The following is a 14575-nucleotide window of genomic DNA, read 5'->3' on the forward strand; positions in this document are numbered from 1 at the left end:
CCTATCATACCCTAAAGGAATACCTATGAATAACAGTTGTAGGTCTTTCAAATCACTAAAATGTAACCTAACATCAATAACAATTATATATAAATCATAGTGTACAATTTTATTTTTATAATGCGGTTATTTTATGAAGGGGTTTGTGGGACAACGAGTTTTTGTTTTATTATGTTCTGTCGCACGATACCAAACATACCCTAAAGAAATAACCTACAGATAACAGTTATAAGCCTTTTGACTCACTAATCCGTAACCTAACATCAATAACAATTAGATGCAAACCATAGTGTACAATGTTATATTTACAATGGGGTTATTTTATGAAGCAGATCGGATAAAATAATCACCCGAGAACAAACAAAGTTACGTGAGACAAACGTAAGGAACATTTACCCGAACAGTTGCATATAATGTAGCATGATCTTTTTCCTCCTCGATAGTCTTTTACGTTCTCATCCATAATGCATCACTGATCACAAACGAAACGAGCATTAATTCATTTGAAAAGATAAGAGGGATTTAATACGATGAAAACGAGAAAAAATGTTTCATTTTACCGCAGGATAACAATCTTGCCGTTCAATTGTTTGATTGTGTGTGTTCATAAGGACATCACATGATAACTTGGCCTGTTCAACAGCATCAAGTGGTCATAACATTATCAGAAATAATACTTCCGAAATGGAATGTAAGATTGAAAATGAGCAGATATTCATGAAAACTGAAACAATGTTCTCTGCAATACACAACACATGTATGAATAATCAAACTAACAAGTTTTTTCAACAAAAAGATGTATATCAATGTTCTTCTAAGCTTTCAAAGTGTGCAAACAAAGTTAAACAAGAAACTAATTTAACCACTTCACCAGAATGCACAACCTTATAGTTGGAGTCTCACATCTGCTTAGACATGGATCATTTCTCCTCAAGGGCTCACTTCGAGAGTAACTTAAAGGGGTTCCATATTGTCACATAGTATCAGAGCCAATGTCTAGGGATTCGACACTCTCATGCAATCTGTATTTGTCTAATCCCTCACCCATCTAGCCCCCTCTCGACACTCCTAACAACATGGGCGTGTGGTGGAGTCCCTCATCGGCTAAATTTGGATCATTTCTCCTGCATATATCACTCCTCGATGACTCTTTTGGAATAGTGATCTAATGGGGTTCCACATATTCCCACTGTTATTGCCCTGTAGTTTCAACTACATTGTAAAAGATGAAGACTTTGGGATGCTAGGACAACCAATCAAAATCATGTATCATGTGACCACCTTGAATTCTAGTTTAAAATCTCTAGAAAAGAGACAGATATCAAGCAAGCAGAGCAACAAGAGCCAAACAAATGCACAAGCTTGTATGAGCTTGTATGGAGCAAGCACAGATCCAACGGGAATATACTGTCAAGTACAAAGATCATTGCAAACCCTTGGGAGCTAGAGACCAACGTAAACAAACAGCGTTCTGATCAGTAGGCTGACAACCAAACTTCAAATATCTAATAAGGAAGTCCTAGGCGGCAGACTAAATGCTCGGAGATAATGATCCAGTTGGCTCTATATGCACCAAAAAATCAACCAAAAGGAAAATACACATTTGTTATGGTACGTCACTTTGAAATAAACGAAACTCATAAACTACTAAGCTGATATAATTCCAAAACACCAATCAAATAGGAAAACTTGCACGTTTGAAAGAGGTGGCAATTCTCAGCATTAACAGGAATTAATAGCATAGAATTGCTTGTAAGATGATGCATTCAAGTACTATCGTATAGATTCAACAAAAATATATACATACCTTGATAGGAAAATTAAAGAACAGAATTCCAAGACTGCCGCGAATCTCCGATGTCGTAGTAAACGGAATCGAACCTTTCACCAGGTCTTCAATCAAAAAAATCGCCTCCTTGACAACTTCAGCTCCATCTAGAACAACCGTAGCATCGATGTTCGATGTACCAAATGCTTTCACCTTTCCATCATCCGATGTAACAAACCCTAGCTCTTCTCCCCTATATCCGACCGACACATTGAGAGATCGAAAATCGAGAGAGTAAACGTCAGGATTACGAACCTTAATTGTCACACCTAATGTAATATCAATAGAGATCTTAGGTGTCGCATGAATTTTCAGGCGATCGACACGGAGGTTGATGACTTTGAGGTAAGGATCAGATGGCCAGAGAAAGTATAGAGCGCCGGCGAGGAGGAGGACGGCGACGGCGTAAGAGACGTATCGACGGCATAATCGAGCACATCTGCGGTGGCCGGAGGGAGAGTAGAAGGGTAAAACGACGTAGTATTGAGCTGGTTGAGGAGTAGAAGGAAGGGGATCGTAGTAGGGGTAGTTGGTGGGGCGCGGTGGTTCGGATTTTCCGGACGCCATCTTTTTAGATGATAGTTGTGGCCACGTCTCTATATATTAAGTTTTTTATAACTTGTGCTCTTTTGGCCCTTCATGTTTCTATTAATTTAGTACTAGGACCTTCATCTTTATTCTAATTTACTAATAGGACCTTCATCTTTCTTTCAATTCACTACTAATCCCTCCATTCCAATTTCTGCATATATCATTGGAAACCAAAGGAATCCGGTTAATCCATCAAAAAACATGATAATAACTGTTTTCTTGAAAACCTACGGATTGGGTAAGATTGTAAGCGAAAGGAAAAGTAAAGGTTGATAAACATAATCAAATACATGATAAATATATTATTTTAAATATAAAAAATCTAAAATATAATTAGGATAATCATTGAATTCTAACAGAATACTTAATTATTATATTTATAAAGTGTTATATTATTAAACCAAAAATAAATTATTTGATTATTAAACTTAAATTAAATTATAATAAAAAAATAAATTAAAGAAATTACATAAAAAATGTGAACTTTTAAATATTTGATTTAATATTAACATTGATATATTTTTTCAAAATTTTATGATATCTTTAAATTTATATTTTATTCAAAAATAAAATCATTGTTGTTTTCTAAAAAACACATGAAATTGTATTATAACATCGACAAAGACAAATAATAAAATAGAACATTAAAATCGAAATGTGTTTCGCTGCATTGCGCGAGTACTCTTCTAGTTATATTATAAAGCATTTGATAAAAATTGTTAAAAATATTTTTTATACATGAAGTAATGTTTATCGATGCACATTACTTAAAATTCAATATTACAAGTAAATTGTACATAGGTACAACATATTAAAGCTCAACGCTTGAATTTGTGTAACTAACTGCAGATAAACATAATCAAATACAGAATAAACATTTCATTTGAAATATAAAAAATCTAAAATATAATTAAGATAATCATTGTATTCTAACAGAAAACTTAATTATTATTTTTATAAACAATTATATTACTAAATCAAATTTATATTTTATTAAAAAAAGATTATCAATTTGTAAAAACTACATAAAACCATATTATAACATCGACAAGGTACAGAATAAAACAAAACACTAAAATCGAGATGTATATCGCTTCATTACACGAGTACCCTTCTAGTTATCTTAAATGAGTTTTTAATTAAATTCATGACACCTTCGTTAACCTTAAATGGGATTTTAATTAGACCAATTACCTTCTAATCAGTATGGAGCTATTTTTCTTTTAATGTATCAGGAAGTCATGGAGTTAATTAAAATCTCATTAAATAACCAGTTCGATATTCTAACACAGTGTCCTTCGGAACAGATCCAATATGGGACCAGTTGGAGTTGTCGATAATCAACTTTTTACCTGAATAATAACCGGAACAAAATTCGTTACGGTTTGATTCACAACCAATAACTTCAATCATACAAATTCAATTAATAACATTTGCTTAAACATACAAGCAAATCATACAAACATGTAGTTTATGTTTACATTATGCCTCATGACAAACTTGTGTTCGAATATTGCGGCCTCGAGTGCGACTTCAAGTTTCTATACATATGCGAACAAGCTCGAGAAAATTCCGACATCGCCCGGAAAACCTCCGGCAAACCCGTCTTTAAATTCATCAAAGATTTATCCCTTACCTGAATACATTGCCTCTGGTACCCTTCTTCTTCTTCCTCCAACCGATGCTTCAACGCTTCCACCGTGATCTGCTGATCGGCAATCACATCCTTGTCGTTTTCCATATCATCCGACGTTCTTCTCTCTATATATTTGTTGTACCAATCTTCGAATTTCCGTTGTTTCCGTGTTAATTCCCTTCGTGTTTCTTCGCATCTTTCTTTCATCTTCATCTCGTCCGTTTGGTACTGAAATATGGTGTCCATGACGGCTGCAAAGTTGTGGATGGCGGTTCGAGCTCCTTCTTCCGGAAGCTTCTCGAGGAAATCGTGCCAGGTTCGGAGAAGGGATAGGATTGGTGGGTTTTGAGGTCGTTGGGGGGACGAGACTTTCTCTCGGAGGTTGTTGTCGATCGGGATAAGGTTGAGTTTTAGCCAATTGTTGAGAGATTTTACGTATTCTTTCTGGTGTAACATGAGTTTTTCGAACTGGCCATGCCACACCTCAACATAAACGTTAAGTTGTCGTGTGTTCTTGTAGTGGTGCTCGCTCGTTTCTTTTGGCGAATGGGAGATATCGAGTGATCTTAAGGCCTGCACGATCTTTGATTGGTTGTCGTGTTGAATTCTCATACTTTCCCACATTACGGCCATCCTGTATGCAAGTATATATATATATATATATATAGCACATCAGATTACTTCTCAAAAGAGCCATCGAGGAGAGAAAGGGGTTTCAACATATTGCGAAGAGAGAGTTTCCATGTCTGCCTAATATCGGAAGGGCCCGTTTGTTAGCAGCTTAAAGAGACTCGTAACTTATTCGGTCAGCTATACATGACTGTCTCGTAATGGCTTAATGATATAGAAAGAGGCTAAATGGTTAATTCAGTAAACTTTTAGGATGGAGCTTTATGTAGAAAGCCAAAAAATTTCCAAACCTACCCCTTCCAATTAAAGAACACACGCTCCTTCCATCTATAAAAAAACCCTTCCAAACAAAAATCTCTCCAATTTGTACAGACAGCTTTATCCATACAGCTTTATCCATGCGAATAAAGTTGTAATCTGTCTGTATAGATTAGGGAAGTTTTCATTTGGTATGGTTTTTTCATAGACGGAAGGAGCATGTTTTTTTAATAGGAGCTACGGGTTTGAAAGAAACTAGGCTGTCCGTATAAAGCTCCCCCTAGAAAAATAAGTCACTTTCTATATCATATTAAGCCACTACCAAACAATCATGTATAGCTGACCGAGTAAGCTGTGAGTCCCATTAAGCTCATTAAGTTGCTAACAAACAGACCCAATGGAAAACCAACCAAACAGCCTCTAAGAGCATCTACAACAGATTCGCCAAAATGAAGAAAACTGACTTTCTGTTTCTGGAGTTTTTAAGCGACTTTTTTGGTCCAACAGATTCTCCAAAACCTTTTCACAAATTTAGAAAAAGTAAGATCGATATAATATAAATCTCCAAATTTGGAGCTCTCTCTAAAATTAAATGCATAATTATTGTTTATGTTTCACCACTGAAGTTGAATATATTATTACTTCATATTAAATATATATAAAAATTTGTTGAGACATCAAATGTAAATATTTTAATAATATAATTAATACTGAAATCCCCAAAAATGGAGAAACTGTTGGAGTCGAATGTACTTTTCTTCAAGATTTTAACTTTTGCTTCGAGATTTGTAGAAATTATAGAGAACTTGTCAAAGATGTTATAACATGTCCCATCCAACAAAGGCTAGACAGACGAAATGTCCCCGAGTGTCAAGTCCTGGTCCAAGACATACGGGATTGTAGATTATGAATCTAATACCATGTTAGATATGTGGAACCCAACATATTACTCTCCAAAAGAGCCTTTCAGGAAAGAAGAGGGGTTCCAACATATATTGAATAAAAAAACTGTCTAAATCTAGCCGATGTGGGACTCTTAACACAAAAATTCATTTTGAAGACGAATTATTCACAAATTGGAAACTTACCCTTCAACGAGCTGAACGAGTTTTGGGTACAATTGTTCATCACGAAGCCGATTGATTTCTGAAACGGTGGAATCCATTGATTGCATATCTACGATGTATCTTGTGTGCAAATGACTTACGGTTGCTTTTGTCCGCTCCAAATGATCGGTGCTGGCACCGCGTTTCTTGAGTTTGTTTAGTGAAGCAATCTTTTTCTGGTACTCCAATTTCATCAGTTCACCTGCCTGTTGATCATCAATCAATGTGTTCAGCAACCAAGACTCTCACGTAAAGTAGCTGAAAAGCTAGCAGTTAGCTGATAAACTATTCATGTTTGGTAAAAACTAGACTTGGATGAAAATGTAAAATAACCTACAAAAAAATGCTGGAAAACCGATTAGAAAATTTTATAGACATAATTGGAACAAACTGGAAGAAAAAAACCCTGGAGCTTATTGAAATGTTACCTGAAGTAGCTTTTTCAAAAAACTTTGCTTATGGCTGAACAAAAGGGTTTTTTTCGAAAAGCTCAAAAAATAAGTTAGCTTATTGCCAAAAATGACTATATACAAACAACTTACAACAACGAGATATCTGTAATTAAGAAATGCAGATCAATAATAGCATTGTGGCCAACAACCCCTAAGACAAAGGCCGAAGAAAACATTAAGGTTTTCAGCAACCTATTCAATTTTTTTCATCGACTTCTGCTAGCTTATTTTTTGAACTAAATGAAAAAACCCAGTTCGATTAGCCATAAACTAGCTTATTGAAACGCTATTTTACTTACGGCTGTTTGGTTGGTTTTTCAGTCCTATATAGATAAAGTTGTCTGTATGAATTAATTTATCTATATAGATTGGAAAGGTTTTTATTTGGGGGGGTTTTCCATAGATGGAATGAGCATGTTTTTTAATTGAGAAAGCAAATTTGGAAAGAAAAAAAACTTGGCTTTCTGCAGTAAGCTCCCCCCAAGAAGCTTAGTGAATAAGCCACTTTCTATATCATTAAGCCACTACCAGACAGTCATGTATAGTTGACCAAATAATCTGAGTCCCATTACACTCATTAAGCTGCTAACAAACAGGTCCTTACATAAATTAGCGTCTCAATAAGCTCCGGAGGCTTTTTCCACTTTTTCCATCATGTACTTCTAGGTCATTTTACATTATCATCTAGCTTATCAACTAGTTTTTACCAAATATGACCAGCTTATCAGCTAACGGCTTAACAACAACTAGTTTGCCGAACATAGCCTTATACCGACACTCCAACTAGGTATCAACAATTTAAAAACGTCAATGTAACAGCATTTAATGGAGATTAAAACATCATTCCCGGACCACTAAACAGCTTTAGATCGATAAATTCATTAGTGCATCGACGTACCTTCACTTCGTCATATAGCTTCTTCTCCCACGCTAGCATCTTATCCAACACTGTAGCATGGGTTTCGTTCTCTTCGGAATCGAAGTCATCCTTATCATCAGTGGCCTCGGGGAATCCTTTAAACGACCTATTCCAGGTAATAACACGCATGACTCTTGCAGAATGATCTATATGACCTATAATCGAACATCCCGTTCATAGATATCAGTCAAAGAAAACAAATCAAGATTTTAAATTCACATATGAGTAGTGCCACAAAGTTCTGAATCAAGGGTTATAGGTAAAACTGAAAGTACTTCATCAAACAGTTAGACCATCGTTCTTTATATTGCGTAAAGCCAATGTAATTGTTTTGTTGGTGATTTTAGTGTCGTCAAACATTTTTGGTGTAATTGTGATTTATAAGGGATCCACCAGGTGATAAGGCAAACATAATGTGAGTCGGGAAGGGCGGAGTCATCAGGCAGGGTCAAGGGGGCGCATGCAGGGTCCTAGGGTGCAAGGGGAAGAAAGTTAGAAACTTGGTGGTTTTTTAGACTAAGGGGCTGTTTGCTTGTTTGGTTGGTCTTTCATCAAATCCTGTATGAATAAAGTTGTCTGTGTGGATTAATCTATCTGTGTTTTTGTTTGAAAAGTTTTGCATAGATAGTATGAGCTTGTTTTTTAACTGGGAGGGGCATGCTTGGGAAAAAAAACTTGGCTTTATGCATAAAACTTCCCCCTAAAAGCTTATTGAATAAGCCACTTTCTATATCTTAAGCCACTACCAAATAGTCATTTATAGCTGACCGAATAAGCTGTAAGTCTCATTAAGCTTCTAACAAATTGACTCCATGTATGGAATCAAGAGCCTCTGCATCAGAAGCTTCTGATTGAGAGTGTTCTGACTCAGAGCTTCTGACTCAGGTTCTAATCCATTTCAACTTTATCCACAAGCTCTGAGTCAGGTTCTAATCCATTTCAACTTTATCCACAAGCGGTTATAACTATTCTGCAGTATCTATTAACTGCTTAACTAGCCTCTAACCATCGATCTCTCCTATAAATATATAAAACCGTTAATCTAGTGTATATATACTCAGTTTTCTGCCTAAGAACAAGAGTGACTTCTTGGATTATCCCAATATTTGATCTCGTGAAACCTAAGGCATTCAGAGTCAAAATATAATATTTGGAAATTGCAATATATACACGATCCAAGAACTATCCAAGTGGCTGTAACCACGAAATCCAGATTCTCAACAACATTCACAGTTAGTTTTATTAGCTTTCACCAATTTAAAATCATTGAAACATTTTTCAAGAGCATGAAATTATGAGGCTTGAAAATGGAGGTAATCTCATTTGGTTGGTACTTGATTTGGGAGGAGTACATCGTTCTTAAATCTATCATAAGGTCATGCATTTATTGACATTTATGTGTGTGTAGAGGGAGATTCAGGGGAAAGCCCAAAAAGAACGAAAAAATGAGGAACACTCATGGTAACCACTTATTTGTACGATATGCACATGTGCTTACAAGTAGTTGAAGCTCTTTATTGGTTTTTATGTGGGCATGTTATGCACATGTGCATACTGGACAAATTCCTTACAAATTACTTGTATGAACATGTGCATGCCGCCCGGATGAATGGTTATCAAAGTATTCCTCAGTTTTTTTTCATTTTTTGGTGGTTTTCTGCGGAACCTCACCCTATGTGTATATGTATAAATACATAGGTTCAAGAGAAAACCCCTGAACAAATAAAATTGAGGAACACCTTGGTAACCATTTAATTTATATACGATATGCACATTTGCATAAAGTACGGAAGCCGTTTCTTGGTTTCTATGAATGTGTGAATGTTATTCACTTGTGCATATCTAACAAATTCTTTACAATTTACTTGTATGCATATTTACATACAGCCAGATGAATGGTTGTTTCTTTTTCATTTTAGTGGTTTTATCCTGAACATCACCCTATAGGTGTGTGTATATATATGTAAGAATGTTATACCTCGATTATCTGCAAAATTAGAGTGGTAATGCAATCTATTGGCCTCAAGCATCTTTGAAACTTCATTGGCACTCTCTGAAGCTTTCAGAAAGAAATCATCAAGCTGGGTAAATATCTGCAAAAGGTTCAGACTCTGTCCACCTCCCTTCCCGGATGATCTCCTGACTTCTGCCGGAGCTGGAACCGGAACCCTCGCCTTCTTTACAACTTTAGGTGGCGGCGGCGGAGGCTCCTCCACCACTTCCGCCGCCACATCCTCAACCCCCTTATCGCCACCGTCGCCACTTCTACCATCGCCGTCGCCATGACCATCCATGTGCTTATGATTCATAGACCGGTGTTTCTCCTTCTCCTCCTCCTCCATCTCTTTCCGATGGATCTCTTCTCTCTCGAATCTTCTACTCCCGTTGTCGACTTCAGCCAAACTAGGTCCAATGACGTTCTCCATCGACGGAAAAAAGAAGTCCCATGACATTACGTTAGGCAGAGGTGGTGGCGATGCAGCACGATTGAGATTACTCTCACTCTGCCGCGGTGCTGGCTGCGGTGGAGACGGCGGAGGCAAATCCTCTTTTTCCATTTCTCGTTTCGAACCAACATTTCTACCTCTAGAACTACTCCGATGCTTTAAACCACGATCATCAATTTCATCAACTTCGTCCCCTTCTTCCTTGATCGGGTCAGGATGCGACTTGAATTCCGGTTCAATTGAGAATTCCGGCATAGTCGCGGCTCGTTCGAGCGGCGGTGGTGGAGGTGGAAGGAGGGATTCGTATGGTGGTTGTGGTGGTGCCGGAGGGAGAATGGTTGTCGATGATGAAACTGCGTCGACAGATGACGGATGGTGGTTGTCAGGGAATTGAACCTCACCTTGAGCGTAGTCACTGAGTGCAGCGCCGGTGTTCTTCAGGGCAGCGGCGTAGGAGAAGTGCGCGGCGGCGAACGCGTTCCGGGAAGATACTGATTCTTTCATCACCGTCTTCCTTTCCTTGCATCGATTCACTATTTCTTCATTCTCGATCTTCGATTGAGTACAGCCCATCGCTGCTACGATCCGATTGATCTTCAAAAGTCAATTTCTTAGCAGAAATTTTTCACAAATTTACAGTAAAATTCGAGTGGTTTGCAGGGAAGAATGGAGTGATGATTTGGGGATACTGAGAAAGGCCAACTTCCATGTAGATAGTCAGAAACGACGACGCATTGCTATACCGACAAACACCGGAAAGTTCTATGCACAGGGTTAGTAAAGTCAAATGAATGCTGCGTGTTTCCACTTTAGACCCTAAAGTTTTAAAATTTATGATTCCACCACTATAACTTTTTGTTTTATAGTCATTCCTAAAGTTAACGTTATATTCCTTTATGATGCGTTTAGTACAGTTAACAAGACGGAAAAGAACAAAACACACTGTTCTATGTTTTTTTTTATTAACCTGGATATTCAACCCGCTATGCGAGCCGACTAATCCCAAAGCGACCACCTGCTTTGCAGATAGCCCGAAGTCAACGCATTTGAACCTCTGTGACCACAAGGAGATTTATATTCCTTCTTGGATTTGAACTTGGGACCTCCTAGTTTAAGGTTACTTTATATGGAACAAATAGAAACTAACAAGAATACGCATGTTCCACTCCACCCCATGGAACAAGATGGAACAAGGTCATTTTACCAATATGCCCTTGAAAAAACCTAAACCTAACGCACTTTCATTAGATTTTCATGTCTCCTCCTATCGTCTTCACTGGATGCATGCTTCTCATCAGATCAATTTCTCCATATCGATCGATTCTGGATTTCCACATAAATAAACCTTGTCGAAAATCTGATAATCTTTAAATTTTTAATAGTATTTAATAAAATCATGTCGAAGATGTATTACTTCGTAAGGAACCAAGCTCGGTAATTAAATAAGGAGGTTATGGGAGTGGGAATTAAAAATTAGAACGTTGGATATTTAGAGATGCATGAAAGGGTCGTGATCTGAATTGGAGCCGAGCCTAATCGAAGAAAACAGTTTTTCAAGGACTGAAAACAGACATGTCCTCTCCTTGTGACTTCAAACGGTTTTTGTATAATGAGATTTGATTGGTTAAGCATTGATTATAAGAAGAAAAAAAAGATCGTCAGCTGCTGATTTTGTCAAAACCTAGACAACACCCAGTTTTTAAAAATTGAGTGACTTGTTGCTGCTTCGTTAGATTTTGGAAAACAATTGAAGGTATTCACAAAAACGGGCACCGGGTCAAAGATGGATCAGGGTCGTCATTCCCTGCTTGGTCTTAGCTTTCAGCTTAAGAAACTAAGGGCCCATTTACCAAACGTTTACTCGGGTAAACGTTTACCAAGTCATATTACCTCATCATATGAATATGGTAAGGACCAAGAATCTTACCTGATAAGAGCGAGACAAGGCCCAATAGTCTTACCCGGTAAGTGAGGGTGACGACTCTTACCATGGTAAGCACTTACCAGGTAAATTGTTGCATGCAATGTCGTTTTGGTGGACTAAAATCTTACCCGGTAAGTATATAATAATGTTGAATTTTATTGGTAAGCACTCACCGGGTAGGTATTTGGTAAACGGCCCCTAACTTTTCTGACTTATTGTACTGAACCCAAAAGGACTACACTGTTTCTTGGTCAACTCAATGTAAACATACGTTATGACTTTAGACTTTTATGAATGTTTATGGAACTTTATGTAGATATTTGAGGTAAAATTGATTGCATTAAATTTTGTTGCCATTATTAGAGTATATGAAATATAAATTTCATCAAAAAAAAACACCTTTAATTTTTTTTCAAATATTAGTAGTAAGTTAGAATAACTTTTAACTAATGAGCTGTTTACCAAACGTTTACTCAGGTAAGTGAATATCAAGTCACATTATTTTACCGGATGAATATGTAAGGACCAATAATCTTACCCGGTAAGAACGAGACAATGACCAAGAGTTTTACTTGGTAAGTGAGGGCGACGACTCTTACCACGGTAAACACTTACCAGCTAAATTGATGCATATGAAGGGAAAACCAACGGGGAAAAAAAAGAATTTTTACTCTTAACAAGTTCCCCAACGAAGATCGGAGAAACTGTGGGGATCCCCGACAGGGATTGGGACGGTCTTAGTTATCGGTTTCGGGGATGGAGATATCAATAACCGGCCCGAACTCAGGCCGTTGCCATTCCTACTTCCAAACACTTGACCTTTAGAGTCTAAACTCAAACCAATCAGACACCAGCCTTATGATTAACAACAACACAATTTATGTACAATAATCCATGGATATGTTTAAACATGTAGAGTCTCATCATTCGATAGAAGAATCATTTAGGTGGTTACACCTAATTTTGTATTAATAACACATTTTCATGTGAATATATAGAATGAAATACAAATCATAATGAATCATAATTTAAGAATCTTTAGTTAGAGGTATTAAACAGTAATCAATGCGAATAAAAATAAAAGAAACTGTTTGGTTTTCTGTAATATAATGAGATCATTCCCCCAGAAGACCAAAATTTCATTCCTGGTTAAACCAGAGGGAATAAAAATTCATTCTTATTTTCATTCCCTATCATTTTCATTTTCATTTTTATTTTAATTTCTCAGTATTTTATGAGAAAGAAATGTGTGTTGTATTGAAAAGAAACTGAGACATGTTTGGTCCCTACCACTCTTTTATAGTAAGCAAAGTGGCTTTATAAAAGGCATGCTAACAATTCCTTTGTGTCCCATGTGAGAAGATGCTTTGCTTGGTGGTAGCAAAATGTGTCCCACCTTAAAAGTGTTTTTAATAGTTATAAATCAATGGTTATCTGGTATACTTTATGTAAAAAATCAGTTTTTAACTCTTGTTAATTATACTGGTTTGATACGAAGCTTTACACAAATCGTGTAGAAAAAAGCAAACCGAAAAATGATATCATGGTGTACAAAAATGATGTCTCGTAAAAACCAGATACATGATAGAATTAATTGTAAATTTGGTTTATCTGGTTTCGAAAAATTGACGAGTAAGGTTTATGAAAAAGATTTAGGGAGTGTTTGGTTCGCTTTAAGGAATGAAAATGAGATTGGTAATTTTTTTTAATTAACTTGGATATCCAACTCGGTATGCGAGCCGACTAATCCCAGTGCGACCACCTGTTTTGCAGATAGCCCGGAGTTATCGCATTTGAACCTCCGTAACCATAAGGGGATTTTTTTTCCTCCATGAATTTGAACCTGAGACCTCCTGGTACTTTTGACCTTTGGAGCCAAACTCAAACCAATCAGGCACCACCCTTGTGGTTAAGGTAGAATGATAATCATTATTTTTATTCCATTCTGTTATATTACTAGAGATTCCTTAAAATTAATTAATAATAAAAACAAAAAGGAAATTTGATAGCCACATAATCCATTGCATTATATCATATTTCCAATGCAGATCTTGACAGACGAGAAGGAGTGAGAAGCAAAATTAAAAGAATTTTTTTTATTCCCCCAAATTGAGGAGGAATGATTTTTAACCAAATCTATTATAATGACTGATTAATTTTTTGAAACCAAACATCATTTTTCATTCATTAATTGAACCAAACATAATCAATGACTGTGTGGTTTCATTTTTATTAAAAAATGTGATTCCCTCTAACAATATTGTCAATTATAGTGTCGTTTGTGAGGGTAATTTCGTCCTTTAACCCTTCACATACAATTACTTTTGTTTTGATAAGAAAGTCGATACCTCCTTTTGATCAATAACAATTTGGTGTGAGGAACATGTATCATAAGATATAAAGTTTTAAACATTTAAGTATTCGGGTAACCGGTTATCATGTTGATGTGGTATTTAACTCAATATCATTTACTGACATGGTTATTGACATAGAATTTTTTTAATCTAAAAGTAGTCTTTTTCTTAATCTAAAATTAGTATTCAACTGGTTACCCGGATATTTAAATGTTCAAAACTTTATATTTTAAGTAGCAAAATAAAAAATTTGAAAGTACGTTACCCAAAATAGGAATCAAGTTAAAGTACGTTTTTTTTTAATGCAATTTTCCCAAATAAAAACGAGAGTGACCATTACCATACCTAGTGAAGTCTAGGGACGTTGTTTGTGGATAAGTGTAAACCACAGGGACCAAAAGTGTAGTTTACTCTAAAACAAGGCCATCTT

The 14575-nt window shown here is 36.4% G+C and overlaps 2 protein-coding genes across 2 annotated transcripts; both read right to left on the bottom strand.

Moving 5' to 3' along the window:
* Positions 1-235: 235 nt before the first annotated feature.
* On the bottom strand, positions 236-2395 carry LOC112516366. The gene is made up of 3 exons (XM_025123375.1): positions 1808-2395; positions 561-632; positions 236-472 (listed from the first exon to the last, which is right to left on the bottom strand). The coding sequence occupies exons 1-3, from the start codon at positions 2393-2395 to the stop codon at positions 470-472; spliced, it is 663 nt and encodes a 220-aa protein (XP_024979143.1). The 3' UTR covers positions 236-469.
* A 1424-nt stretch (positions 2396-3819) lies between these two features.
* LOC112517044 (nitrate regulatory gene2 protein-like) lies at positions 3820-10545 on the bottom strand. The gene is made up of 4 exons (XM_025124346.1): positions 9399-10545; positions 7400-7575; positions 6032-6255; positions 3820-4689 (listed from the first exon to the last, which is right to left on the bottom strand). Exons 1-4 carry the CDS (start codon positions 10438-10440, stop codon positions 3909-3911), a joined length of 2223 nt encoding a protein of 740 aa, XP_024980114.1. The 5' UTR covers positions 10441-10545; the 3' UTR covers positions 3820-3908.
* Between the last annotated feature and the right edge of the window lie 4030 nt (positions 10546-14575).

This window comes from Cynara cardunculus (assembly GCF_001531365.2).
Source record: "Cynara cardunculus var. scolymus isolate 2C chromosome LG 8, CcrdV1, whole genome shotgun sequence".
In the NCBI taxonomy this organism is placed as follows: Eukaryota; Viridiplantae; Streptophyta; class Magnoliopsida; order Asterales; family Asteraceae; genus Cynara; species Cynara cardunculus.